The 27,952-nt window shown below is 48.2% G+C and overlaps 2 protein-coding genes across 6 annotated transcripts in view; one reads left to right on the top strand and one right to left on the bottom strand.

The window, feature by feature from the left end:
• On the top strand, positions 1-25,144 carry MFSD4A (major facilitator superfamily domain containing 4A). Of its 4 annotated transcripts, none has more exons than XR_011730536.1 (12): positions 67-379; positions 5,560-5,758; positions 5,872-6,111; positions 9,689-9,857; positions 11,911-12,026; positions 13,013-13,186; positions 15,424-15,571; positions 16,178-16,248; positions 16,461-16,581; positions 17,315-17,501; positions 18,577-18,660; positions 18,754-25,144. XR_011730536.1 is itself a non-coding variant. In XM_071768308.1 (10 exons), exons 1-10 carry the CDS (start codon positions 150-152, stop codon positions 17,377-17,379), a joined length of 1,533 nt encoding a protein of 510 aa, XP_071624409.1. In that variant the 5' UTR covers positions 1-149; the 3' UTR covers positions 17,380-18,453. The 4 variants fall into 4 exon arrangements, 1 of the variants encoding a protein (XP_071624409.1); XR_011730535.1 differs by having other exon boundaries at positions 18,746-25,144; XR_011730534.1 differs by having other exon boundaries at positions 18,577-25,144.
• The window catches only part of ELK4 (ETS transcription factor ELK4), a 21,606-nt gene continuing 12,993 nt past the window's right edge, over positions 19,340-27,952 (bottom strand). For both annotated transcript variants that reach the window (XM_071768314.1, XM_071768315.1), the window contains one exon: positions 19,340-27,513. In XM_071768314.1, coding sequence (XP_071624415.1) covers positions 27,415-27,513 — 99 coding nt within the window. In that variant the 3' untranslated portion in view covers positions 19,340-27,414. The remainder of the gene's footprint in view (positions 27,514-27,952) is intronic.

Raw genomic sequence — 27,952 nt, 5'->3', positions numbered from 1 at the left:
CGGAGCCATCGCCCGGCTCCGGAGCCACATCCTGCAAAGGAGGAGCGGGACCTGGACCGGGACCGCGATCGGGGCCGGCCGGGGGGGTGGGGTGGGGGTGGTGGTGCGGGAACCCCCATCGCCGTGGCCGCCCCGCGCCGCCGCCCAGGATGTGGTGGGACGAGCGGGTGTCGGGGAGGTTCCGGAGGAACCTGCAGCCCACCCTCACCTATTGGAGCGTTTTCTTCAGCTTCGGCCTCTGCATCGCCTTTTTGGGCCCCACGCTGCTGGACCTGCGCTGCCAGACCCAGAGCTCCCTCTCCCAGATCACCTGGGTCTTCTTCTCCCAGCAGTTTTGCCTCCTGCTCGGCAGCTGCCTCGGAGGGGTCTTCAAGAGGACGTAAGGCGCCCGGCAAACTCCTCGCCCCTCCCGCGGGTGGGCTCAGCTCCCCGCAGCCCCTTCCCGCCTGGGTCGCGGGTGGGCAGCACCAGCCGCTCCCCCCCTTCCCACCCTCCCCGTTCCCCCCGAATCCCGGGTTTCCCCCCCGCTCCCGCCGGGATTGCATGGCTGAGCTGGGATGCTGCGGTCCCCGCGGGAAATCCCTGCCCGAGTGGAGTGCTCCGTGCTGTGTGCGTGTCCTCGGAGGGAGGGGGCTGGAGAGGCTCTGCGGGATGCTGCTCTCCTCTTCCTCCCGGTTTCATCCCCCCTGGAGGGAAGCTGCTGGTTCCCAGGGAGCTGGGGACTTCACACCTTAGCGTGAAGTTAGAGCCGGGACTTCCTGGAGGGTGTTTTCCTTAACCTGCTCGTTTGTCCACAAAAAAAAAAAAATAATCTCGTTGGGAGCCCGTTTTAACAAGCTCGGTGTCAGAACTGGGCAAACACGAGGGGAGATGTCAGTGGTCCTCATGGCCTTGCTGAGGGGGGTGAGGGTGTCCCTGGGCCAGTGAGAAAGCCAGGTGCAACTGAAGGGGGATTTACACCTTCTGCCTTCTGTCCAGGATGTGTTTAAATAATCTGTGATGGCTCAACCCGAAAGATTGCCACACAGGCGTTTGATTTGAGGCTGGGTTACAGCTCTGCCCTGCTGAAATCAGCTGATTATTTACAGTGTCACTAATTCTTCAGGCAGTGATGTCATGTAGCCTGCCAGCTCCAGGTGTGCCTGGCACACACCTCCTGGAGATGGATGGATTTAAGGTGTACGCGTGAGAATTCTGCAGGAATCCTTCACTGCTTTACAATATCCCTTTTAAAATGTTCTCTTAAACTCCTCTCGTGAATCAGGGGGTGCTGGATAATGAAGGTGGTGTTGGAGCACCTGTCAAATTGTCATCCTGGGACCTTGGACTGTCCTGGTCCACCTGGCTGGACAGAGCCCAAGGGCTTTGAGGAGCAGCCTGAGGAGAGGAGGTGCAAGGTGGGGATGCCCAGGAATTCCAGATGCCCAGGAATGGGAATGGTACCCGGGGACCTTGCCCTGGGTCTGTCAGGGATCTGAGGCTGCTGGGTCAGCAGAAAATGCCTCTGACAGCCCCTGTTCTGCTTCACGTGTGTTTGAAGGAGCAGAGAAGGAAAATGCAGCATTGTTTCCTGCTGTCAGCTTCCTATCCAGAGCTCCTGCTCTTGGCTGGTGGGTTACACAGCCCTGTTTTTGGGGGGGATGTGCTCTGAGACTCCCAAACTTCTAACTCTGCAAAGCAGTGTGTTTGTGGCTCCCTGTGGATACAGAGCAGGATGTGCTTGTGAGCACAACCTTTGGGAGCTTTTGCAAAGTGCTTGGTAGGAGCAGCAGCTCTGCCAGGCAGGGAGGAATGTGTGGGTTGGGAGTGTTGGGGTGGGGGGGTTGCTCAGGGTGTACAAACCTGGGGGTTTGGAGTACAACGTTAAGTCTTGGAGCTCCTGGAATATCCCTTTTGCAGGGATGGAGTTGTCCTGCTAAGGATTTCCACCTCTGGGCCACGCTGAGGGTTTATAAATGAAATTCTGGTTGTTGTCTCTGTTCTCTTGGCCCTGCTGGAGTCCTGGAGCACTGGGAGGACAGAGCATAATGGTGGCATCTGTCCCTTCTGTAGCTCAGCCTGCCACGACGAGCTCTAGAATTCCCTCTGGTGCAGGATTTCCAGAAAGGAGAAGGTTTCCCACGGGGAGTTTTCCCCAAGTGAGGCAGCAACACATCCAGTGCCTGCAGGGCCCCTTCCCTGGCTCCTGGGCTGGTGTTTGAGCTCAGGTTCACCCAGGCTGCTGCTCCCTGGTAACTCATGCTCGGGGTTTGCTGGGTTGTAGTTTCAGGCTCTGTTTCAGAGGAATACAGGTTTTTTACAGGGTGTTTGCTCTTTGGGTGAGGTGTGTGCCCTTAGTGCTGCTGTGCTGTTGCTGAGGCTCCTCAAGCCCTGCCAGGAGCTGATGCCCTCTGTCAGGAGCCCTTTGAAGCACACTGAAGACTCTTCTTGTCTTGGTATTGCCTGGGTTAGATTCTCTGAAGTGTCTGACAAGCTCTGGGATGGGAAATCTCACTGGGCTGGGAGCACTGAGCCCTAAAATCTCTTCCCTAAATCCACCCCTGAGCTCTGTGAGCTCCAGGGGTGAGTTCTGTGCACCAGCATCCTCCTCTTGCTTCCCCTTTTCCATATTTTGTTGGATTTTAAGCTGGGGAAGTTCAAGCCATGCCCTTGCTGTGCTGCTGCACTACAGACACTTGTGACAGAAGCATCAGAGTAACTGAGAGCCAGAACTCCAGTTTGCTTTTCTTGGTGCTTTGTTTTGGGGTTTTTTGTTTGTCTTCCCATTCAAAAATTGCATTTTTTGTGTCCTCCTATACTTTTTTCTTTTGCTCCCAGTGTTTGGGGCAGCCCTGGGCTAATCCTGCTGGTGTCAGCAGAGGGGACTGCGGCTGAGAGTGACCCTGAGGAGTGACCCTGAGGAGTGACCCTGTCCTCTCCCTGCCCTTCACACTCCTCTTCTGAAGGTTTCTGTTCAAGCAGAGGTGCAGAGGGCACCTCCCACCCCAAAGCAAAGTAAAACCTTTGACTTGAGCATGGATGCTTTGGGGTATGCCATGGGCAGATGTGGGATGATCCATGCTGCCTTCTTCCTCCATGTCCTCATCTCGTCCCCTGAGGCCTTTGGGTTTCTAATTATCAGTTTTGGAAGTCTGGATCAGCCTGATTATCATTTTTCTTGTTGGACTTAGAAAATGCTCCCTGGGGAGGGGAAAAACATCCTTGGAGACTGCAGCTGCAACAGGAATAGCAAGGTGGGGGTTTGGATGTCCTGGGAGGGAAGGAGAGGGGAAGTTTTGCTGGCTGTGCCTACAGGATAGCACGAACTGCCCTAATCCTATAGGGGAAATCAGCCTGAAGGTTCCTGGGGGTGCTTGCAGGGCTTCTCTCAAGCCTTGGGAGAAACTGGATCAGGGTGTAACACCAGGGAGCTTTTGGAGCCCTTTGGGGGGGAGTACATTTGTTTCAATTCACCAAAACCCCTGTGAAACACGTGGGGTTACCTCGTTTAAGGATGCTTGCCAAGAGGTTTGTTTCTAAAGAAACATCCAGGCTGGTTGTTCTGTGCCTCCCTGGGTGCTGAGCAGGCAGAGAATTGTCCTGGTTGGATCTTTGGACTCCATCCTGGGGATCTGGGGTGGGAAGCCAGCAATTCCTTGGTCTCCCCAAATGCCAGAGGCAGGGAAGGGGGCAGCAGGGCTGTGTTTGCACCAGGGGGGTGCAGTGGGTGATGGAACATCCTGTGGCTGGAGGCAGGAATCCTCGCTCAGCTGGGAAGTGAGGGGATCTTCTAAGGCTGGAACATCATCTGCAATTAATGTTTCACTCCAGCACTGAGCAGGCTCCCCAGCCAAGCACGGGCAGTGCTGGGGCTGCTTTTCTAGGGCTGCAGAAGAGGCGTTTCTGGGACATCTTGGGCTGCATTTCCCCATTCCCAGATCACTCCCGGCCTCGGAATTCTCCAGCTTCTGGTGCCTCTCTCGCTCCTGCCGTGCCCTGGAGAATGCTGCCTCATCTCTCCAGCCTCAGAGCTGCTTCTCTCTCATTTGTTGGTTGTTTTTCCCTGCATACGTCTCACTTTGCTCCCTCCCTCCCCCAGAAATCCCACGCTGGCTCCCTGTTTGCTGTCGGAGAAATATCCGTGGTTACGGCTTTGCAAAACATTGGCTCCTCCAACCTGGTCTGGCTGGTGGGGGAGAGAGGTTTTGCTGAGACCTGGGAGCACCCAGGGGTGCTGGTCCAGCCTGGTTTGTGCCACTGGGCAGGAGAAGAAAGGAGAATTTGTCCTTGGCCCCTTTTTCCTCCCCGGATGCTGTCGGGGTGCAGGGGCAGCAGGATGGGGAAGGGCAAATCTCTCTGGCTTTGCAGATGGATGAGGGCCATGCAGAAACGTGGTGACACGGCCAAGGCCAGGCTGTTCTGGACAGGCAGGAGGGCTGGCAGGCTCTGCTGTGCCTCTGCTGCCTCCTCGGAGCCTTTTCCTCCCTCTCTGGGCAGAGCATGAAGAGGATGTGGGGTGCAGAGGGCAGGGATGAGCTGCGGGTGTTGGGTTTGTGGGTTCTGTGGTGTTCCCAGGGAGGTACCAATGCCCTGCCAGCCCTTTGCTGCCCCACAGACCCCAAGCAGACCTCATCCCAGCAAGATGCTGACCACTGCTACAGGGCTCAGGGGGGCAGGGGATGTGCTTATGCTGCTTGAAGTCTCTGCTGTGACTTTGGTCCCCTCTTCCTGGTGGTTTCAGGGCTTTGCTGCCTGGTCCCTGCTTCCTTCCTTCCTTCCTGCCTGCTTGCCTTGCTCCTTGGCAGCTCTGGAGCAGCTCAGTGCCAGCCTGGCCTGGCTGCTGCCCACTCCCACCAGGAGCATCCCCCCCTTGCCCTGCTGCCCAGTGCTGCCACACACACATCCCTTGGGTTCCCACCAGGGGCTGCGTGGGCTGGGAAGGGCAGGAGAGCTGCATCCCACCCCCTGAGCTGCAGGAAGGAAGGATGCTGCCAGAGCAGAGTCTGGAGGGGGGGGGAACCCCTGGATGTCCCAGCACAGCACGGGCAGGGAGGTGACCACAGAGATGGGGGTGCTGGGAGCCACATCTCCCCTCTGGCTGTGCTTCCTCTCCATGAGGACCTGAACATTACCCTGGGTTGCCCAGCAGCTCTGGTGCCTGCTGGGGTGGTACAGCCCTGCATAAAAAATGCCCTGGAGATGCTTAAAAATCATGACCTGGCCTCTCCTGCATGTACCCACTTCTGTTTGTGTTCCCAGACCTGTCCTGTTAAACAAGGGAAGGTTCTCAGGCTTTATTCTGCCTTGAAATGTGCAAGAACACAGGTTTGAAGGGATGGTTCCTCTCCCCCCTGAGAGCTGGGTGGAAGATTTGCCTCTCTGAAGCATCACCCAGGAGATGCAGTGCCCCAGGGTGTGGTCTGGAGGTGCTGGGTCTGTAGCATCTTTTTTGTCAGAAGAGAAAGTGCTGGAGCTACAGCCTGTGGGTGCATCTCCTGCTAATTCCTCCACCTGACCTGGGGCTGAAAAAATGTCAAGTAATAATAATTCTGTTCTGTCTTTCCTCTTTCCCTGGCTCAGGTTGTCTCAGTCCTTGTTTGCACTCTTTGCCTCTTCCCTGGCGATCTCCTTGGTCTTTGCCATCATCCCCCTGTGCCACAATGTGGTGGTCCTGGCTGTGGTCATGGCTGTGGCAGGGCTGGCCATGGGCTGCATCGACACCATCTCCAACATGCAGCTGGTGAAGATCTACCAGAAGGACTCAGCCATCTTCCTGCAGGTGAGAGGGAGCCACATCCCCCCCTCTGCCTCTGCTTCCTCTCCAGGAGGAAGAGGAGAAGAACACGGCCTGGATGTGACCCTGCTCTGACCCGGCTGTTCCATCTCTTCCAGGCTCTTCATTTCTTCGTGGGCTTTGGAGCTCTGCTGAGCCCACTCATAGCTGACCCCTTCCTCTCAGACACCAACTGCATCCTCTCCAACTCCACAGCCAATGCCTCCAGCAACCTCCCTCACATCCGAAAGTCCCTGCTCCCCCACCATCCGGGGAACCTCTCCCATTATGACCTCCCCATGAAGGGCATGGTGGTCACTCGGGTCTCCTACGCCTTCTGGATCATGGCCCTCATCAATGTAAGTGACAGGGCTGGGGTCCCTCTGGGCCACCCTCCTGCCCACCCCCAGGATTCTCCCTGGAGTGATAAAAGCAGAGTTTGGTGGTGATGGTTGTGTGAGGATGGGGTGATGCTGAGGAGCATCCCCTGAGCTTCCAGCACTTTGCACTGGGCAAAGGGAATGGGATTCTCTGTGCTCTTGGCCCTCCTGTTTGCTGGGTGACTAAACCACCTCCCAGTCCACCCAGTCCAGGGGCTTTTGTTAGACTGGGGTCCCCACAGCTCCCTGGTGCCAGGGGAAGAGCAGGGGCTGTACTTCTGCTCTGCAGAAATATCAAAAAGATATTTCACCAGGAGGAGAAGGCAGCTTTAATTACCTCTGCCTGCACATACCATGGGAAATGTGCTTTTAATCACACCAGAGTGTTGCCTATTTTACCAGTCAGTCCTGAGCAAACTAATTGAGTTCTCAAGGCAGCATTTAATATCTGCTTTGAACACCACCTGCCTGATATCTGGAGCCCTGACACATCCTCTGCCTGTCCCCAGCAGTGTCCCATGGACATTTTGGGAGCAGGATGGGACCCCAGGCTGGTCCCAGGGTGCCCAGCAGGTTGTGAGCTGGGCTTCTGCATTGCTGCATTCGTGGGGGTGGTTTGCACGTGGGGGTGGTTTGGTTTGCACGTGGGGGTGGTTTGGTTTGCACGTGGGGGTGGTTTGGTTTGCACGTGTGTGGAACCACTGGATGGGATTCCCAGGAATTCATCAGGGGGTCCCAGGGTGCTGGGAGCCTGATGGGCTTTGGGTAACAAAGAGAAGAGGAGCAGAGAGCTGGGAGCAGAGCTCTGGAATGGGTCCTCTTGCCAAAGCCAAGCTGTTATTGTCTTTCCCAAATCCTGGCTGAGCTGCCTTAAGTTCCTTGTTTAAACCCAATAACCCAACCCACTGGCTGGAGGGACTGAGAAGAGCTCAGCTCAGCTCCAAAAGTGCTGACCCTTCTCTAAGGTGTAAACTCAGAGGAAGAGGATGGTAACTGGTATTTACCACCCTGGGAAGTGGGTGAGATGGGACCCAGGACCAGCAACTTTGCTGTGAGATGCTCAGAAACTCCTTTCCCCCCCAGTTTTCATGGGGCTGTTCGTGTTCTGCCAAGCCCCAAACTGAAATGATAAATTTCAAGTTCTTTGTTTAAAGTGGAAATCTCTGCGTTTGGCTTTGGCAGAGCTGCAACGTGTGCAGCTGACAGAGGAGTTGTCCTGGTGTTATTGAAGCAAAATATCTCTGCTTTAGTAAAATTAAGTGGTTTAACATTATTGAAATGAAGTGCTGGGCTGACTCCGGGCCAAAATTCTTCAGTCTGAAAGAAAATTTTGGCTTTTCATCCAGATTTGCAACAAAAACATATTTTAAAATTCAGTTTCCCACAGAACGGAAATTTCGTCACCCGGGCTCATTCCAAAGGGGCTGGAAATCAGGAAAACTGCTCCTCTGAGAGGGATGTGTTTATCCGGAAGGTGCTTTCCCAGGGGAAGTGTGGGACACTCCATTGTGCTCAGGAGTAGCCTGGATACAGAGCAGGGAAGAGCCCCTTGGATCCCAGGGAAGGGCCCCGTGCTACCCCCATAAAATCCGGATTATTCCCACTCAGCAACTTGGGGAGTTTTGTGAAAATGGTTCCAAAGCTGCCAGGGGGAGGGGAACATCCCCAACCATTTGGGGTTCTGGCTGCCCCTTGGAACAACAACAAAAAAAAAAAGCTGAAAATGGGGAAGCCCTGGGATTGGGATTTCTGCACCAAAACCTTTGGAGAGGGAGAGGTGGGGACTGGTTGGGGACCAGCTCGGTGTGGCTGGGGACACTGGGGGACATTGTTGGCTTTGAGGACCTTGTTTTGGGGGCTGCAGCATTCTGGTTTTTGCTCTGTTTGTTCTTCTCCATCTGCCCCTCTCATAGCCAGAGCTGCTTTGGGGGATTCCCCCAGCTTTAGGGCCAAGTGGCCACGGGTGGGTGACAGTCCCCAAGGCCATGTGCCAGCTCAGGATGGAGCCCTGGGAACCCACTTTGTCCTGAGCTGGATCCCACTGAGTGCTCCTTAAGTACTCAGAGACATCATCTGTGCAACCAGGTCCTCTGCATGGGGTTGTTTTTTTTTTTTGTGAGGTTTTGGGGTTTTTTTTGTTGGTTTTTTTTTTTTTTTTTTGCGAAATTTGCAGTTTTAGAAGAATAAAAATCTGGTCCTGACCTCCGGAAGGATTAGAACTATCAAGCAAATACATTTTTCTTCCATGGGACTGAACTAACTGTTCCTATTCCCATTGTTCCCAGAACAATGAAGTTCTCTAAAATGAATTCAGGCAAGAGGGGTGGGGTTGGGGGGGAGGAAAAAAAAAGGGGGGAGGGGGGGGGAATTCTCCATACATTTAAATCATGCCACGAGCCAACAAAAAGCAGGAAATTTGGATCTAGAGCTCCCACTTGCTCACAGACCTGGAGAAAACAAGCTCTCAGAGCTGTCACTTAGGATTTCCTGGCTTTCTCCCCTAGTTTGCTGCAGAATAAACACCCCTGGGGTGGGGGCAGGAGGAGCAGGGGGGGCTGGCAAGGGGCAGAGGCAGCTTCAGTTGCTTCCCTCTGTTTTTTCTCAAAAAAAAAAAGAACAAAAAATCAACCCAAAAGAGCAAGATCCTCTGGGCTTGGAGGCTCCACCAAATCGTGGGTGTGGGAGACAGTGGCAGAGGGACTGATGCTGAGGGTGCTGGATCCAGGGGATGTGTCCAAGCTCCTGGGTGTGCTGGACCAGGTGGGAAGCCCTGGCTACTGGTGGGACTGGGCTGTGCTGGGAGAGCAGCCAGCTCTGGATGCATTGGGGGGGTGGGGGTGTATGGCAGTGACAGCAGAGGGGACACTGGCCTGAGGGTCCTTGCTGTCCATGGGGTTGTTTGAAGCCACGTGGCTGGAGCTGGGCTGGGATTGTTGGCCTGGGAACCACTTAAGAGATGCTGAGCAACCTCTGGTGATGGCTGGGGATGGGAACAGAAGGGCTTGGAGCAGCCTGCTCTTCCCTAGCAAGGAATCATTATTATTATTATTATTATTATTATTATTATTATTATTATTATTATTATTATTATATTATTATTATGATGATGATGATGGCAGAAGTAGCCAAATGCTTGGCAAGCAGACTGGTTCAGCTTTGAAGAGCAGCTTTGGTGCCCCAGGAGCTTTGTGTTTAGATTCTTTCTGTCCCAGTGTCCCTGTCCCTCGTGCAAGGGGAAGGCTCCCAGCCCTGGCATCCTACAGGGACTGGCAGGAGATGCCCCAGCCCCACTCTGAGCTTCCAACATGCTTTTTCCACCCCAGTTTAGAGCCAAGGATGGGAAAGTTGGGAATTCCTGGGGTTCCAGCTCTCCTAACAATCCTCCACCCCTCAGCTGAGGCTCCTTATCCCACCCCCATCCCTTTTCCCTGCTCCTGGAGGTTAATCCAGGCACATCTCTCCCAGCTTCCCAAAGGGTTCTCATCCCTGGGGCACTGGGATGTATTTTGTGCAAGGTTCATCATCTTTCCCTGCCTCTCTCTCTGTCCCTCCCCAGCTGCCTGTCCCCATAGCTGTGTTTTTCCTGCTCTACAAGGAGAGGATGGTTCCCTGCCTGCCCAGCAGCAGCCACCCACTGCTCTCAGCTGATGAATTGGCCATGGAGACACGAAGGGTGGAAAAGGAGGAGCCCCCCAGTGCTGGGCAGAGAGCCCAGGCAGCACCAGGTGAGCTGGGGACACCTCTCTGGTGGGTTTGGGGGAGAAAAAGCCACATTTGGGTGTCCACATGGAGCTTGCCAACCTCCATCCATCACTGCTTCCAAAGGAGAAACTTCCCAAAACATAGAGAATAATCCAGAAGTAACATAGAGAATAATCCAGAAGTACCCAGAGTGTGGTGCCCACTGACCCTTGAATTAGATGGGACCAGAACCCCCAAAACAGAGTTTAGGATCCTGATGTTTGGGCTCCAGACTTTAAACCCAAGTTGTTTAAGCCCAAATGGAAGTTGTGCCCCTTGGTTTCCTTCTGGGTTTGGGTCAGGTTTTGAGCAGGTTTCAGTTTAAAAGTTTAAAAGTTCATGGTGCAGCAGAAAGTTGATTTTTATACATCTGAAAGGAATAAAGACAGTGCCCTGGTTAAATGCCACAATAGTTTGTTCCTGCACTTGAGCCCACACCCTGTTTTGGGGACAATAGTGACATTGTTCTTTGCTACCCAAGAGAAACGTAGCAGAGTAAATTCTTCAGCTGAATAGTGAATCTCACAAGTTTTTATTAAATGGTTTATTTCAGGGTTCTCAGGGGAGCTTGGTGGTGTTCCAGAAGAGGTGACTTTAGCTGAAAAATCCAAAGAAATTTCAGGGATCGCTCAAAGGGGGAGGAGTTGGTGATGGGGCAGGTGCTGCAGGGAAGGATCATGAGTGGGTTCATGGGGTGGGTTCTCTGGTGTCTGATAGGGTTGTGCTCATCTGAGACCCTGCAGAATTCTTCCCTCAGCCCAGCTGCCCACTTTCCTACAAACCATTAGAGCCTCCTGTTCCTCACATCTCCATCTTCCTCTTAAAACACAGTTGGGATTTATCCTTGGAGAAGCAGGAGGGCTTTGTGCTCCCTGCTGCAACCTCTGCCAGATGTGTCTGTGCTGCCAGGGCCCCTCCTTCCCCACAACCTTAGTGGGAATTTCACCTTTGCTGTCCAGGAGCAGCTGTCGGGACTCCAGGTGTCCTTTGGTGCCCAGTTTAGAGCCAAGGATGGGAGAGCTGGGAATTCATAGAATCCTAGAACTGGCTGGGTTGGAAGGGACCTCAGAGCTCATCAAGTCCAACCCTTGCTCCACTCCCCCCGTGGTTCCCAGCCCATGGCACTGAGTGCCACATCCAGGCTCTTTGGAAATATCTCCAGGGATGGAGAATCCACCCCTTCCCTGGGCAGCCCATTCCAATGGCTGAGCACCCTCTCCAGAAAGAAATTCTTTCTAATGTCCAACCTAAACCTCCCCTGGCACAACTTGAGACCTCTTGTGCCCTCTTGTCTTGCTGAGAGTTGCCTGGGAAAAGAGCCCAACCCCCCCCTGGCTCCAACCTCCTTTCAGGGAGTTGGAGAGTGATGAGGTCTCCCCTGAGCCTCCTCTTCTCCAGCCTCAACACCCCCAGCTCCCTCAGCCCTTCCTCACAGGACTTGTGCTGGATCCCTTCCCAGCCTCCTTGCTCTTCTCTGGACCTGCTCCAGCACCTCAATCTCCTTCCTGAGCTGAGGGGCCCAGAACTGGACACAGAACTCAAGCTGTGGCCTCCCCAGGGCTGAGCACAGGGGCAAATTCTTGGGGTCCTGACCCCCAGCTTGGGCAGGCTGGGAATCTCAGTGCTTCCATTCAGGAGAGACAACCCCAGCAGTGTGTTTATCACCCTCTTTCCCAAAGCTGCCTTGTTTTGGTTCAATATCATAAAGCAGAGGGGGTGAGCTCTCCTGGGTGGTGGTACCAGGGATTGCAATGGGTTTGTTTCCAGTCAGAGTGGGGCCAGCAAAGTGGGAAGTGGAGGACAAGAATCCAGTGTAGGAGAAGTAGCAAAGATCCCAGTCTGGCCAGCAGCCCATAAAGCTTTGTAGGTAGGGAAGGGAAGAGGTTGTGCCAGCAGAGTGCTCCACCTTATTCCCTCTCCTTCTGGAACCTCTTGCCTTGCAGCTGAGCACAAAACAAAACCCCCATTTGGGGCTGGCAAGCACCCAGCCCCTGGGGGATGTCCCAGCTGAGTTTGCTCTGCATTGTTTTTCACCAGGTCACGATGACTTCTTCAGCTGCTGCCAAAGCAAGAACTTCAGAGGGGCTCCTTACACCTACTTTGCAGTGCACATCACTGGGGCTCTTGTTCTCTTCATGACTGATGGGATCGTGGTGAGTTCTGGTGCTGGAGGGATCTGGGCAGAGCTGGGTGGATTCCTTCATCCCAAACCACTGGATGGAGCAGCCTGAAGCCAGCATTTGGGTTGGATCTGAGGTTCTGTCTGCCAGAACAGCGGTTCCAAAGCTGAGCAGGCAGCCTGGGTTGGGCCCCAAATTCTCAGGAGGGTTTTGTGGCTTTTCCCAGGCTCTGGGTTGTTGTCAGCTCCTGACCAAGCCAGTTTAGGGCTGGAGTTGTGATGTTGGACACACTGAGGTCTCTTCTCACCTCAGCCAAGAGCAGCTTCGTTTTATTTCATGAGAAATAAATCAAACAAATAAATCAGAGCAAACCTTTGTTTGATTGATCTCCTGAGCCCCCAAAACTCAAGAGGGGAGCACACAGGGACGCTGCAGCCTCTCTCTGTGACCTGGCAGCACATCCCTGGGCTGTTCCCTGAGTGCAGAACTGCCCAGGTGAGCAGGGGTTGCTCTTGGTTGCTCTTTTACTTTTTCTTTCAACAGTTTTTGCCTCAGTTCCCCCCTGCTAAAATCCTGCTGGGTCTTACTAGGGTGTTTCATAGGGTCCTGAGAAGCAGGGTGACACAAAGCAGCTCTCAGGAACATTCCAAGGCTTCCATCTTCACGGGTGATCAACTCCATGGTTCTTAAGGTGCTGGGTTTTGAGTCTGCAATCCCAAAAGGCAAGGCAGCTCCTCTTCCCTAGGCTTCCCACTCCACACCTAGGAGCTGAGCCATTTGCCTCCTATTCCTGGTGAATTTTGCCCTTTTAGGAGAGTTTTAATCCTTCTGCTGCTGGTGGAAATTTGTCTGCAGCCACCAACCCTTGGGAACAAGGTTCATGGGGGTTTGGGAGCAAATCCATTGGTGGGCTTCCCAGCACTATCCTGAGATTTGTGACTATTTGAGGGAGAGGTTGAAGCTGCCAAAAAGCTGTGGGTTGTCCCAGTGAGGTGACTGCTCTTTTGTTTGCCCTGCAGGGAGAATATTCTGGGTTCATTTACAGCTATGCAGTGGAAGAGCCTCTCTCCGTGGTCCATAAAGTGGCTGGGTACCTGCCCAGCCTCTTCTGGGGATTCATCACTCTGGGCAGGCTCATCTCCATCCCTGTGTCCTACAGGATGAAGCCAGCCACCATGGTCTTCATCAACGTGGTAAGGCTGATTTTACTCTTTTTTTTTGGCCCTGAGATGCTGCCTGCTTTGGGTTGTGATGTGCAGGGCTCTGGGTCTGCCCCTTCCTCTGCATCACGAGGTGGCTGAGGCTTAAAACTGGGTTGCAGGGATCCTCTGAGCTTGTTCCTCAGTTAATCTGACATTAGGGTTGTGAAAGCACCTAGGAAAGGGTCTTCCAACCTTATTGACTTGGCACCTTGGCTTTTCTGGCACCTCCAGGGGAATAAATGCCCCTGCCAGCCCTGGGAAAGGGAAAGCAGGTAGTGCAGGAAATTCCCTGCTTGGGTTGTGGCAGCTGCCAAAGAAAGCAGTGTGATGGGAGGCTGGGAAATTAACACAGAAACCACTGGAAGAAAGGGGAAGGAATCCTTTAAGAACATGTAGGAAAGATGCAGATGTAAGGATGGGGCAGGAAGCAGGGAAAGAGTTGTTCCCTATCACCCTTTTTACAAAAAAAAAAAAAAAAAAACCAAAAAAAAACCAAGTGAGAAGGTTTTTTTAGTTAAATTTATCATAAATTTACCAGAGTTAATTTACCATTTATCTAAAGCAGGAGTCATTTTGGTAGCAAGTTTCACAGCTAACATTGTAAGGCCAGGTGTAAATATCATGGTGGTGAGAGATCAGGAGTGCCAGTTCATACTGGGATGTTTTAAAGGTCTTTTTGCAGGCAGGAGGGCTGCTGGGCACCTGAAAAACTGAGCATAGCTCCCAGCAGATGCAGCCAAAGGAGCTGTGACTGCTCTAAAAATCAGTGGAATCTACTTGAGTCACTGCTCAGATGGGAGCAAGGGAAGCTCAGATGGGAGCAAGGGAAGCTCAGCATCCGCTGGGACAAAGCTGGGACAGCTCAAGGGAAGTCAGCAGCCTGGGTTTTGCAGAGCTCCCTCTGCTGACTCCCTGCCAGGGGATGGGTTTCTGGATTCTGGAAAGAGGTGTGGGCAAGTTGATTTTAATTTCCTGATGTCAGGGTTTAACCCTGGCCCGGCAATTAAACCGAGTACCAGATGCTCTCTATTAATCTCTCTCTCCTCCCTGATAAGAAAGGAGAGAGAATAAGGGAGAGAGACTGATGGGTTGGAAACTAAACTCCACAACTTTAATGAAACAGTAATGATAAATAGGAAAAATTAATAAATATATACAAATATACAAGAAAATGGATACCACATTCCTCCCCCCTTTCCCCCAATAACTCTCACGTCACCACTGAGGCTGCAGGGCAGCTCTGGGAAAGTCCAGGCTGGAATCCTGGAGTCAGCAGCAGTTGGGAGCTGGAGGCAGGAACACACAGATTCAGGGTGGGATGGATCAGGAGCACAGGCAGAGGAAGGGATGGAATCCTTCCAGGGTGCTGGGTGAAGGAATGGAAGCAGGAAAGGCAGGAAGGGCAGGCAGCTGGAAGCTGGAAATCTGGCTTGGCCCTCGTGATCCCTCAAATTTATACTGAGGATGATGTATATGGGATGGAATCCTCTGTTTGGTCAATTCTGGCATCTGTCTTGTCCGTTCCTCCCCAAAGGAGGGATGCAGGTGGGACCTCTTTATGTTTTCCTCAGAGCTGAGCAGTGTCCTTGGCTCTGCACACCAGTCTCTAGCAGTAACTCTAAACATCAAGTGTTATCAGTCCTAGAAGCACACACTGTCTGAGAAACTTGCTGTTCATTTCAGCAAGTGCAACTACTTACAGGAGACTTAGCTAAAAGCAAAAGTACAAGACAGAAAATCACCTTTATCCTGGCCCAAACCAGGACACCTGAGCCCTTTGGTTTTACTGCTGGGAGAGGGTGCTGAGCAGTTACTGAGAGTGAGTTAATTCTTTGCCCTGCTGAAGAAGAGTTCCCAGTGACTGAGGCATCAGTGGGATGGAAGAAGCAGAAATTAAAGCTGGAGGTTTCTTTCCCAGATAAAATCTTAAGTTTCTACCTAATGGAGCTGAAGTACCAAGCTAGGTTACAAAGTTCTGTTATGAAAAATACCAAATTATTTCCTGTAAAAGCAGTAATAATGAATAATAATAAATAACATAATAATAATAAATAATAATAAAAGGTGGATTTTTATTTGGCTAGTTACTTGGTTTTTCAGACCCCTCTTTTTCCCATATTGTTTATTTTCTTTTCCACATCATTTCCTAGAGGAAAAAAAAAAAACCTAGAGCCTATAGCAACCCAACATCTCCTGCCCTCCTGACTCTCTGTGTGTCTTGTTCACAGGTTGGAGTCCTGGTAACCTTCCTCCTGCTCCTGATTTTCTCCCACAGCGTTGTCTTCCTGTTTGTGGGAACAGCATCCCTGGGGCTGTTCCTCAGCAGCACCTTTCCCAGCATGTTGGCTTACACTGAGGACATCCTGCAGTACAGAGGTGAGCAAGGAACCCTGAGAGCTGCTGGGAGCTCAGAGCATCCCACCCAGAGACTCCATCCCCCCCTTCAGGGATGCCTGGAAATAAAATCAGCTGCTTGAATACAATGTTTATTCAAGCTTGTAATCAGAAAAAAAAAAAAAAAAAAAAAGCAGATTGCACAAAAGCCCAGCTTCACTGGACTTAATAACTTCTCCAGGCAGGGATCCAAAGTGGTTCTTGGTTTCCTGCAGCTTTAGGGCTCTGGGGACTGACAGCAGTGTCTGCTTTAGAGGATTACAGGGAGTTGGTTTAGAAAAACATCACCCAGATCATCAGTGAACTGAAAACCCCAGAGTTTGGCTCTCCCAGGAGATCCCTGCCAACCTCTGTCTTTGGGGCAGGGACACAGAGGAATGAAAATCCTTCCAGCAAGAGGCACCTCAGCTGGCAAAGAGGAGTTGGCAGAACCCAGAGATGGGTTTGGGCTTAAATTTTATCCTTTCTGCTAGGGCTGCAGGTTAGAAGAGGCATTCTTGAGGCTAGGTGGGACCATATTCAGAATTTGTAAAGCTTGTAGGGAGGATCCTGCTCCCTGCCAGCACCTCTCCCACTGTTCCTTTGCAGGCTGTGCCACCACTGTCCTGGTGACTGGAGCTGGAATTGGGGAGATGGTGCTGCAGTTACTGGTGGGCTCGGTAAGTGCAGCCAAAGGATGTCAAAAACTGGCTGGAAATTTCATTAGAAACCTTCCTGAGTCCTGTTTTGGACAGCTGCTGGAAGAAAAGCCCTGCATGACCCTTCAGCTACCACACAGCCAAGTTCTCACTGAATGCTGATGAGGTATTTGAGTGCTCTGATGGCAAATCTGCTCATTTTTTAATTATTTTTTTTTCCCCTTCCATTGCAGATTATACACGACCAGGGCAGCTACAGCTTCCTGGTCTGTGGGATGATCTTTGGAGGCTTGGCCTTTACCTTCTACGCCTTCCTCTTGTTTTTCCACAGGATGTACCCCAAGCCCTCATCAGGTAAGAAAGCACCAGACTCAGCCCTGTTTCTAAAAATCAGAGGAAAAGTGGCCCGTGCAGCACCACCAAACCAGGGGGCAGCCCTGCAGCAAAATGCAAGGAAATGTTTTTTTCAACCACTGCTTCCTGCCCCCTCTTCCTGCTCTGACTTGCCCACAAAGCCCTGGCAGACACAGCTCAGGGTTTGCTTTTTCTCCCTAGAGAAGCCAGGGAAAAAGTAGGAATGGTCTGTGGATCAGGATGAAGCACCTGAGATATTAGCTCTACTGATATCTAATAATATAATAAGTAGAGCTTATCATCTAATTCATTAATAATGTAATAATTCCTACTGGTATCTACTACTGTGCTGCAGGAGTCCACACACAGACTCTGAGCTTCCCTAGGCTGCTCCCTGGCTGGAATCCAGGGAATGAGTGGCTTTGCCATCCAGAGGCAGCTGTCAGGCTCTTGAGAAAAGCCTCACTGATAAAAGATTTCTCTCAGGGATTGCATCAGTCTGCAGATGCTATTTTCTTCCAGCAGCAGCTCCTTTAGTAAAAGGAGCACTGTGTGACTGGCAAAAAAAAAAAAAAAACCCAACTCCTGCAGGTTACTGGGAAGGGCCACTGGAGTGTGTTTTGGGGTTGGAATAATAATGGAATAATAATGTCTGGGAATGCTCAGGCACATTCCCATCAAGCTCAGCATCCTCAGTGCCTTCAGCTGAAGGGTCTCCTGTCAAATTTTTCAGATCTGGATGATGCCTCACCTGACAAACCATCAGCAGTGGATGGCACGGGGCAGTACCAGCGTTAGGAGGGTGGCCAAGCTCTGGGCAAGCAATAAAACCACAGTGAAACATTACCTAGGGAGGATGATTTGGCATTGATTTGACTGAATCCTGAGAGTTTTCTGCAATCAAAAGCACAGTAGGTTGGGTAAGTTGGACTCAAGACAACATCCTAACACACTGTGCCCAGCTGAACACAAACTGCCCCTGGCACCTGTACAAAAAAAAGAAAAAAAAAAGAAGATTTTAAGCACCAGACTGACCCTGGGTCTGAAAGGCTGCAGTGGGAGGCAGGGGTTGCTCCTGCAACTGAACTTTTTTACCATTCAGGAGGGACAGTGGGAAGAGATTCTCTCTGTTCCATAGGTAAGGTGGAGTATTTCCTGGCTTAATCATTACCAGGCCAAAGGAAAAAAATCTTGTTGTGTACAGAAGCCCCGACAATGTACAGCACAATACTGGATTTGAATTAATTTTTGGGTCACCTCCATGTATATTTCCAAAGAGGAGAAGATCTACAACTGGGAGAGCCACCAAGTGCACAGTGGTAGCAGGACCTATCAATATTTGCACAGTTGATTTGGGTATCACACACTATCAGACATGTTCACTAAGACAGTGGCTTATTCAGCATGCTAGGGCTTCTTGATTATTAAAAATCATTAGCTTTTATTTTTTTTTTAATTTTTTTTTATTATTTTTTTGTTTAAAGAATGACTTGGTTTGCTCTATCACTAGCCTAGCAGCTCCAGCTGCATCTTTTAGGGTGGTTTTATTTCTAGCTTCCAGTTGAAGCTTAACCAGAGGTATTTGGGAGCCTGATCCATGCAATCCTCATTATCCAGGTGCCTTCTCTAAGGTACTCATAGCCCACACATGACCTATTACAAGCTATGAAGAAAGGTTTGGCTTGAGAAGAGTCTAAAGCTCCACACATCTGTTTTTTCAGTGAATGATTGGAGATGATTTTTGGGTTTGGTTTGTTGTTTTTTTGGGGTTTTTTTTGTTTTTTTTTTTTTTTTGCTTTAACTGCTGTATGTGGATGTACATATGTACGTGTGTATATAAAGCAATGTTTAATTAAAGGTGATTAATTGCTAGATTCTCAGCATGATTGGGCTCAGGTCACTGAGGCTGTTTCTGTCAGCTCCTGCCTGGCTTGCAGACATTAACAGCTGCTCAAATCAAAACTGGGTTTAGCATTTTTATTATTTTCCAAGCAGCAGCTCTTACCTTCCATAAAACCTCTTCAAGCTCAAGATGGTTCTGAGGGAAAAGCCTCAAGAGATGCCTGTGTCCAGCTGAAGGTAAGAGCAGGGAGGAGATAAACACAGCTCAGTTCTGGCCTTATAACTCATCCTTGGCCTTGGATCTGCTGTAATTCTGCTCTAGCACCACAGGATGCCACTGTTACTCACCTTGAGATAGCCAGAATGGGAAAAAAAAATAAATAAATGTGCACTGCAAAAGCCATTTACAGCAAAACCCCCTGGAGCAGTGGGTCCAGAGCCCCTCCCACCATGACAACATTCTCTCCATCCCAGGACAGAGGAAATGAGCATGGAACAATACAATGAGGCCCTTTATTTGGAAAGAAGTCTGCTCAGATTACACATCTATCACTCCAGGGACTGTCAGCTATTAAATACAACAACAACAACAACAAAAAAAAATCTTATTATGTCCTTGCAGATTGATTAAAACGTTGCTCAATGCTCCTGCCAGAATAAACAACTTTTGTTAGAGGTTTGACAACTCAAATCTCTCCCTGCCAGCACTATCTATATCCTGGGGTAACTCACCAAAGGGAATTTTCACCAGGAGAAAACAAAAAAGAAACCAAAAAGAGCCAGGACAGCCCCTCCAGCTCTGTCTCTTCAAGGAAGAGGGGAAGGGCCAGGGTAGCTCAAGGTCTGATCAACTCCCTCATTATCAGGAACTTTCTGTTTCCTCTACTGCAAAACAAACAGTCAAGAGATCAGAAACTTTGTTAAAAATATTTATTTAAAAAAATACAATTGTTTTGCATGTCTGGTTGCACATAACTATTAACATATGATTGACTTGAATAATTTGCTACAATGCTTTTTTAAAGCCAGCTTGCATTATACAAAGCAAATCCCTCTGTCAGTACTTACATAAAATAGTTTTCTTTAACTGTTCCCACCCCATTTTTTTTAAAAAAAAGATTGCAATACATTGATTTAATTTCTTTTTTTTTTTTTTTTTTTTTTTTTTTTTTGCAGAAAAATTGAAGCAATAGAAAAGTCACCTGATTTCTCAGGAAAGACCTTCATGATGTTTAAATAACAAGTGCCAATGTGCCACTCTTTAAAAGCAGCATTTGGTACTTGGAAGTGGCATTACAGTGCCCTTCCTCCAAAGTTAAGTTTTGCATCTTGGAACTTTGCCTCCAAATTGTATTCACACCTGAAATGTGGTCAAATAACTGCATATCTGCTATAAATCAAGTGGATCAGATTTGTTTTCAATACAATATTAACACGCTGAAGGTCTTCCTGATATGTTACCTTGGAAGGGTAAATAAAAGCAAATTTAGTAACACTGAACAATTACTGAAAACTTTGGCTATTTATGTACTTGCATTACATACCAGCATTTTTTTTTAAACACAATGGCATTAAGATACTCTTATTATAAGGTGTTATTTAAAAAAAAAAAAAAAAAAAAAGGTTAAACTGAGAAGCTTTTCTCTTCCAGACAAGTTCCCCCAACTGTAACAAGAGCACCAAAGCAGTGCAGATTACAGTGGTCTCTAAAAAGCTGTCCTGAAAAAATCTCCAGTGCAGGAAGTTAAGACACTCACTAGAACATAAATTGCTGTCTCTTGACTTGGTACTATATATATTTGTGTGTATATATATATTTATATCTATATAAATGCAATTCTGTTCTGGAAAGAGTGACTGAAAACATTATCTCTGCTGCTTACACTGTAATTTTTACCACTGGTGGCTCTGCTGGAATTCCAGGAAAGGAACCTGGAGTCCATTCCATTCAGTGCCATGAATTTCTGCTGAGTCTGGTCAGAGCTGTGGAATAAAAATTCTTCCAGACAGCAGCTTGGCCATGTGTAAAGAACCCAAAAAGCTCAATTAAGGAGAGTTAACACTACAGGCATCAGAAAGCCACTTCCCAAAACAGATGTGCACTTGAAAAATCACCAGAACAAGTGACTCCCCCAGCTGATTGGGTTGCTTAAAGTTCTCTAAATTTTACCTTCAACGAGGCTGTTTGAGCAGAGAGAAAAAAGCTGCTGGAAGTCAGAGCAGTTGCAGTGAAGCCAAGAGATCTGTTCAGCTTCCCAAACCTCTGGCAGAGAATTCCCAGCTGCCATCAGCTCCCTGGGAGATTCTCAGAATTCCCAAGTCTCACGCTGGGTAAAAATCCCTGCTCAGGGTCCTCTCAGTCCCAGATGGATTCCAGCTGCTTAATGCACATCAGAGGAGACCACCACTATCCTGCCTGTACATGCTGCTGGAATTTTCCTCTTTATTCATCTCTATTATCAAGAATATACTTCTCAGCTATAAAAACAGAGAGGGAGGGGGGGAGATAAGCAATAAATGTGCTACTGTACTTATCACAAAACACTGTGACGTACATAAGGCCATCTGGTAACACTGCAACAGAATACAAACAAGTTGTTTTTTTTTTTGTTTTTTTTTTTTGCTTTTTAAGGGAATTTTAGAATACAATTTTTTTTTTTTCTTTAACTACAAGGAGTAATCTCAACCCTGTTCACAGAGAATTAACGAGAAAACCAGTACACCATATATATAAACTGTGCAACTGAACAACAGCAGAACAAAAAAAAAAAAAAAAAAAAAGTCAACACAATTCTATAAAGCAGTTTCAAAGCCTGAAGAATTAAGACATGCTAGCCAAAAAAAAAAAAAAAAAAACCAAACAAAAAAGCAACACCCCCCCCCAAAAAAAACCCCCATAACACATCTCAAGGAGCTTAGAGCAAACCCAGGGATTGCAAACCCACCCCCCAGCACACAGCACACACTAAGAACCATGCAGAGGCCACCCTCAAAGCCCTCCTGTGTTAAAAATGAAAATAACACCAAAAAAAACCCACCAAAGAGAACAAAATTAAAAAAAAAACAGCTTCCAGTTATTGTACAGCACTGCTGCTCGTACTGCTCAAGGACTGAAGTGGGCTCTGAACTCACCTTCCAACTCCTCTCCCTGTGCTGCTCACAGTTCTTTCTGTGCCTCCATGACAAGAAATGTTTCCAAAGGTTCATAATCACCCTGCTAAACCCCTGCAAAAGCCTTATTTGAGATGAAAACCTTCTGCAATGCATTGTCTCAACAGAGAAGTAAATGTTTGAAGTCCAAACTTTAGTTCCATGAACATAAAAACTATTCAAAGACACATGTAAGACTTTTTTTTGGGGTTTTTTTTTTTTAGATGTGGCATACAACAAAGTCAAGGATGCATTGAAAAATAACCTTTGGCAACTCCATCAGTCCACACTGTGGTATAATTGATTTGAGTACTACAAATAAAAAGAAAGCCCTAAAAACCAAACAACAAAACCTCACAGCATGTGCAAAAAAAAACATTTCTAAGAGGCAACTGCACAGTGCAGTATTTGCTCTGAGTGTACAGAAAAATGGGAGTTGTACAACTGATGCTTTGGCCAGCCCAGCCAGGGCTGAGAGAGCAATTCCAGTCTCAGCTAAACAATGCATCTAAACCTAAATTTTCAGCTCTCAAAGGATGCTTTTTATCAGATGTCTGGACTAGCTCCACAGTCAAACTCTTCTGGTCCATTCTTTGGGAGGGAGGAAACAAAAAATAAATTCTAGTCGGTTTTACTTTTTTTGGTTTTTGGTGTAGAATAATTTACACAAAGCAGACACCTTGAGCATCCACATCCAGGAACAAACTCTGGGCCCTGCCCAGCTTTCTTACCTTGCAGGTCACAGATTTTTTTTTTTTTGCAAAGCATGGTTATGGTCAGGCAAGCTGCATCCTCCAAAAGAAATCAAGGATCTGCAGTGAACAGATTTTCCCTTGGTTTTATTTGCTCTTTGTACCAAGGCAAGAACAATATTCCTCTGATTCAAGATCCACTGCACACCTAAAACCAAGGCTCAATCTTTCTGCACCAAGAGGAAATGTCAAGAGAAGTTCTGCTGATGCTGACCCAGACAGCAGAGCTGGTGCCACCAAATCCCTCTGACCAAGAGCAGGATAAGGAGAGGAGATTTAGTTCTATTCTCAACAAATTCTTCCCTTTTTGGAATCAGCTTCCACAAAGGGCTCCTACATGGTCGTGGCTACTTGCACAAAGTGGATCCACAGCTGTGGATTCAAGACAAACCCTATGGAACTCTGTGTAAAACTGAGTTTTATCTTTATCTGACAGCCTCTGGTTGCAGCAAATCAACCTGATGATGCCACACACAAACCACCACCCAACCTGATGGCAACAGCCAAAGGTTTCCACATCAAGGAGATTTTCCTAATACTGTTCAGGCTCAACAGCAGCCAATTGCTGTTTAATTAAATCCTAATCAAACCCTAAAAACTCCTGCTTTGGCAAGACATCCTGTACCTCATTAAATACCCCACACAGCTCCTAAGCAACACGACTGCACTTCTAATGGATTTTCAACTCCTCTGCTGAGCATAAGGTCCTGTGGGGCTCAGGCTGCTTGCAACCCCCCACTCCCTGATTATTAAGACAAAATAATAATTTTGTCCCCATACCCAGGACCTCAGGGGCCAGCAGGTATGTAACATTCCTTACAGAGGGGAACAAAACAGAACAGAATTGTTATGGACACCCAAAAACTCAACATCAAGTTTTAAAATACCTGTCAACTTGGACAATGTTCCTTAACTACTGATGTAGTTTAATTTCCATAGGCAACAATACCAAGAAAGCCTCTTGATACAACACTGAGATGTGTCTTGTAAACAAATATGCATTAAAAATGGAAGAGGTTAAATTGCAGGGTAAAACATGAGTAGAATACAAAAAAATGCTATAAAACAACAGCAAAAGGTAACTAAAAAATACACAAATAAACCACGGGTAGCCAACTGACTGCTGAAGTGTAGGTTCTGGCCCCAGCACTGAGGAAACACTAGAAAATGGGTCAGAACTCTGGGTCTGTGCTCACCTGAGAAACTGCCCCACGAGCTGGGCTTGGCTCCTGCACCCACCTCCTCCTCCTCCTCCTCCACCAGTTCCTGCAGGGAAGCTGAAGTCCTGAGGGAATCTGCATCCCACTGCCTCTTGAAAAGCTGTGTAAAGAAGATCTGCAGGCAGGCAGCCTTTGCTGTGGTTCAAATGAAGACTAAAAAAAACCCAATAAGGATCTGTTTGCTAAGTAACTGAGGTCTGAAAACAGAGGGAGAAACCATCCCAAACCAACCACTCAACAGCCAAAGCCTTTCATATTCTAATGCACACTCCATTATAGCAAAGATTGCATGGATACTGAAGTCTTAGGATGCTCTAAGTTTGAAAAAAAAAATGAATTCTCAAAGGAATTTGCTCCCTTCCTGACCTATTGCAAAATGCAACCTGAATGTGCCAAAGACAGTGCATAGGATTTACATTCAGCCATCACTGCTGAAGACCAATTTCAGAAACAAGGACCTAAGCTGCTGTTAAGAAAAAGAAAATAAACATTTTTCCTCCATCACTACCAGGATCACATTCTCTGAAAACAGGTAAGACAGAACAAGAATGGTTCTAAAACCACAGGGGTATTATTAGCAGGTTTCTGCTTTCCATGGATTGTTTCTGCTAGCAGCACGTGTTGCTAGTGGCATCCTGACAGCTCAGGACCTCAGAAAAAAGCCAGACACAGCACACACAGCAACAGCAGTGCAAGCTTTTCAACTCTGCAGTACTATTATACAGCAGCAGGGACACAGAAAAGAGATTTCCAGAAGCAAGACAGATGTTCAGCTTCCATGCTCATCCAGCCTAATTCTACCACCATCCATGAATAAACCAATGCAAATATGACCAAGCATTCAACAATACCATGGCTACTTCAGCAACACCAATGGGCATCTAATAAAACATCTCTGTAATGCTGAATTATTGTGTTTTTTTTTCATAAAAACCCAACACGCTACTATACCCATATTACAGGCTGCTAACATGATAATTAACAGAGAGCCTATATTAACCCCCACCTTCCCTACACTAAATTAAAACCAAGTTGCAAGGAGCTGCAAACTGCTCCTGCAGGGAGTGGAGGTGGCAGCAACCCACACAAGCCAGCTCCAAGCAGTCACAGTGACACTGTGCTCCGTGGGGAATGTGATCCCAGCCAGCTGGCAGTTCCCTACCTGGGACTAAATGTGTGTTTAATGAGGCAGCAAATATACAAGAGAATATTACCTTAAGTGACCTGAAAGTTGTCATGGAGAAAAGGTGAGCAAACCCTTCCTCTCCCACCTCCCCTCTCACCTCACCTGCCCAGCTGCCTCCTGAGACTGAATAATCCTTTCTGGGATTCTCCTTTCCCTGGGCAGGTGCTCCAGAAGGAAAAGCATCACTTCCCCAGCACTCCCTGTCAGGAATTTGGGTATTGCCAGGCTGAAAGCAACACCCAGGGGCTGTGTGTCCACACCAAATTCCCCTGAGGAGGTGATTCCTGCAAGAACATCCTCCCCAAGATGCTTGGAGAAGGGCATGAAACAGGCCAAGCACAACTGCCAAGCTGCAGGAGGGTTTGGCTCACTCAACGTGATACAGTTTACCAAAAAAATAAAATAAAATAAAATTAAGTGCACGTGTGCACATACACAACTTTCAAACAAATACACTTGGCTTTTCTCCATAGGGGACAAGGAAAGGGAAGCAATTAAATTGCAAGTCTCTTAGTGCTCATTAATTATTTTTAAATTCTAATCCTAGTCTGCAATGCTGCTCTCAAGTCCACACGCTTGGTGGGCATAAAATTGGCCAACCTAAAATAACCATTAAAAGTGCTGCTATTTATATATAGCTATATATATTTTTTCTAGAGCAGACTTGTAAGCCATCATGCAAACCAGAAAAATTCCAGGTGCCTGCTCTTAATCATCATCTGCAGCTTGCTTTCTGCAGTTAAAAAAAAAAAAAAAAAAAAAAAAAAAGTCAAATATTGCACATTGTCAATTTAAGAGCTGCTGGCACAGGAACGTTATCCTGCATCTAAAACACAAAGCAGAATTATGCCTCTGACATAACCCAACAGGAAGACAGTTCACTACACGAGCTCCCTGCTCTCTCCACCTGAAGAAGACAAACTCTTTTCTCCCACCTCCCAGTGGGTAGAGGACTTTCTAGATGAAAAATGCCCAAAAAAAGCAACTCCCCTCCGCCCACCCGCCTGGGGTGTCATGTCAGGAACATATTGAGTGGTTTACAGATTTCACTGCTGGAATAGAGAAAGAGAACCTAAGTGCAGTAAATTAAGTCCTGGGTATTGTCATATGCTTTAAAGTGATTTCAGAGTTTGCAAAAGTGGCAAAAGGAAAAGTCTGGAAAGCCTGAGCTCCCCACTGCTCCGTAAGACAGGTGCAATATATACAGAGTACACTGCCAGCTCCTCTTGCTGCAAAGGTACAAAATCTTCCTCTGCTTCTTAAAACCTTAAAGACAGTCAGTGAGGATACCAAAGGAAAGAGATTGTTTTCTAGTGGACATTTAAAGGATATCTTACACGACCAACTCAATGTACACTTCAGCAAACCAAAGTTGCTGCCTGACATCAGCTGCCCAAAGGGAGCCCAGCACTGCCAGAGCATCCTGTCTCTGAGAGGCTGGGAGTCTCTCTTTTTTTCATTCTTGAAAGGCCTCCTGAGGTTTAAAAAATAAATCTAACTACAAATTCCATTCCATCAGTGTTTCAAATGGCTCTGGAAACCAATCCTGTACCAATCCATACACACACAGCCACCAAGAACAGCACTGCAAGCACAAATTTACAAGAAGGTTGCTAGGAGGTGGTTCCCCACTCTGCTAGCTCTGCACACCCAGCCCAACTCATTTTGGGGCTGAGTGCTTCCTCAAATGATAAAAAAAGCAATAGATCTAAAGGAAAAGGTGAGATAAGAGCTGGTAGAAGAGGAGCTTCTCCACTTCAACTGGTGGGGAAAGAGCAGGAACTTGAATGCTCAGGCGTTAGGGTTCTGCCCCACAGTTTGGGTCTGAAACTCCAGCATCAGGCAGCAACCTCACCCACCACAAACACAGCCTCCAAACCTCACGGGAAATCCACCATCCTGCTCATCTTCTAGCAGTGAGATTACAGGCTTTGTAACAGGTCTCTGGCACAAGAAATGTTTGGACTTCAGCATTCAAACGTTCTGAGAACTGAAAGGAACCAATCCCACCATCCGTTCATCTCCGAGTCCGTGCCTCCTCACCAGAGGGGGAGCAGGGAAGCATCCAGGACCACTTTTCCCAGGGGCTGGAGACTGTCCAATGCCATGGAAAAATTGTCCATACCTCAGTAAAACAATCACTGAGTATTCCTTGAAAATTTCTCCCTGCCCACAAGATGTTTTTACAGCAGAAAAGACTCGAGCGGTTTTGTTGCTGCAGAAGGCCCCGAGGCAAAGCTGATGCACACACACACATCCCTGTCCCAAGCATCTCCTGGAATGCCACCTTGATTTGATTTCTGCAGAGGCAGCAGAAGAACAGAGGGTTTTTTTTTTTTTTCCAAAAGTCCCAGAGAAAAGACTTCTCCTCGACTGCAGACTCAGCGACTGCAACCCCAACCCCAGCTCCCCTCGGCCGCGGCGAAGTCTCCCAGACCAAGGAGGGGAGGGAAGAGACTGGAGCCTCAGCTCCTATTAAGGCTTTTGCATATACATTCCCAACCTGGGTCTTCAAAAAAAGGGAATTTTGCAAAAAAAAGGCATTTTATCTGGGAATGGCAAAAACTATGATTGTTGAGAATCTCTGCGGAATTACAAATTGCTCGTTTAAAAAACACGGTTGAACGTTAAGTGTCACATCTTTCCCTTGCTTGCCACTATGTCCTTTCCATGAGTTCATGTGCTATGTCTTCTGCAGATCAGGGGAAAATGGGCCTGGGGTTGAGGGTCCATCCAGTCCAGACAGAGTAAATGGGCCATGACTGTTCAGCACTGATGGAAACTAAGAGACAAAACACAAAGAAGCCGTTTTAAGGTGCTGCTCCTCTCATCCTGTGCATGTGGAAGCTCCCCCAGGTGAAAAAAAAAAATAAATTAAAAGCCAAACCAACAAAAGCAAAGGCAGAACACAGCAACAAAAATTACCTTGAGCTTTCTGGCTTACCCCATGTAAATTATTTTTAAATGCCACTGCATCACAGCCCTCACCAATCCAGCTGCTGCAACCAGTACCACCCAGTCTGTAACCTCTGCATCACCTGTGTCTTAACTGGGCCTTTAAAACACGTTGTTGGGAAACCATGGTCTAAAATTGTTCCTCATTTAATTATCAGCTATTTATAGAGAAAAAAGTCCAATGCATTTTCCAACCTACTTGTTTATTCCCTATCCTCATGGTACATATAAAGCTCCTTCCTTCATCTCCATGGAGATGACAGATA

The sequence above is a fragment of the Heliangelus exortis genome, chromosome 25 (assembly GCF_036169615.1).
Source record: "Heliangelus exortis chromosome 25, bHelExo1.hap1, whole genome shotgun sequence".
In the NCBI taxonomy this organism is placed as follows: domain Eukaryota; kingdom Metazoa; phylum Chordata; class Aves; order Apodiformes; family Trochilidae; genus Heliangelus; species Heliangelus exortis.
The sequence above is the reverse complement of the archived record's forward strand: the minus strand, read 5'-3'. Positions and strand labels throughout refer to the sequence as shown.

Excerpts from the sequence above, each read along its gene's own strand:
- MFSD4A (XM_071768308.1), top strand. The coding sequence starts at position 150 with ATGTGGTGGGACGAGCGGGTGTCGGGGAGGTTCCGGAGGAACCTGCAG. Across the intron at positions 9,858-11,910 it reads GAGAGCCCAGGCAGCACCAG|GTCACGATGACTTCTTCAGC; the intron begins GTGAGCTGGGGA and ends GTTTTTCACCAG. Across the intron at positions 12,027-13,012 it reads TCATGACTGATGGGATCGTG|GGAGAATATTCTGGGTTCAT; the intron begins GTGAGTTCTGGT and ends TTTGCCCTGCAG.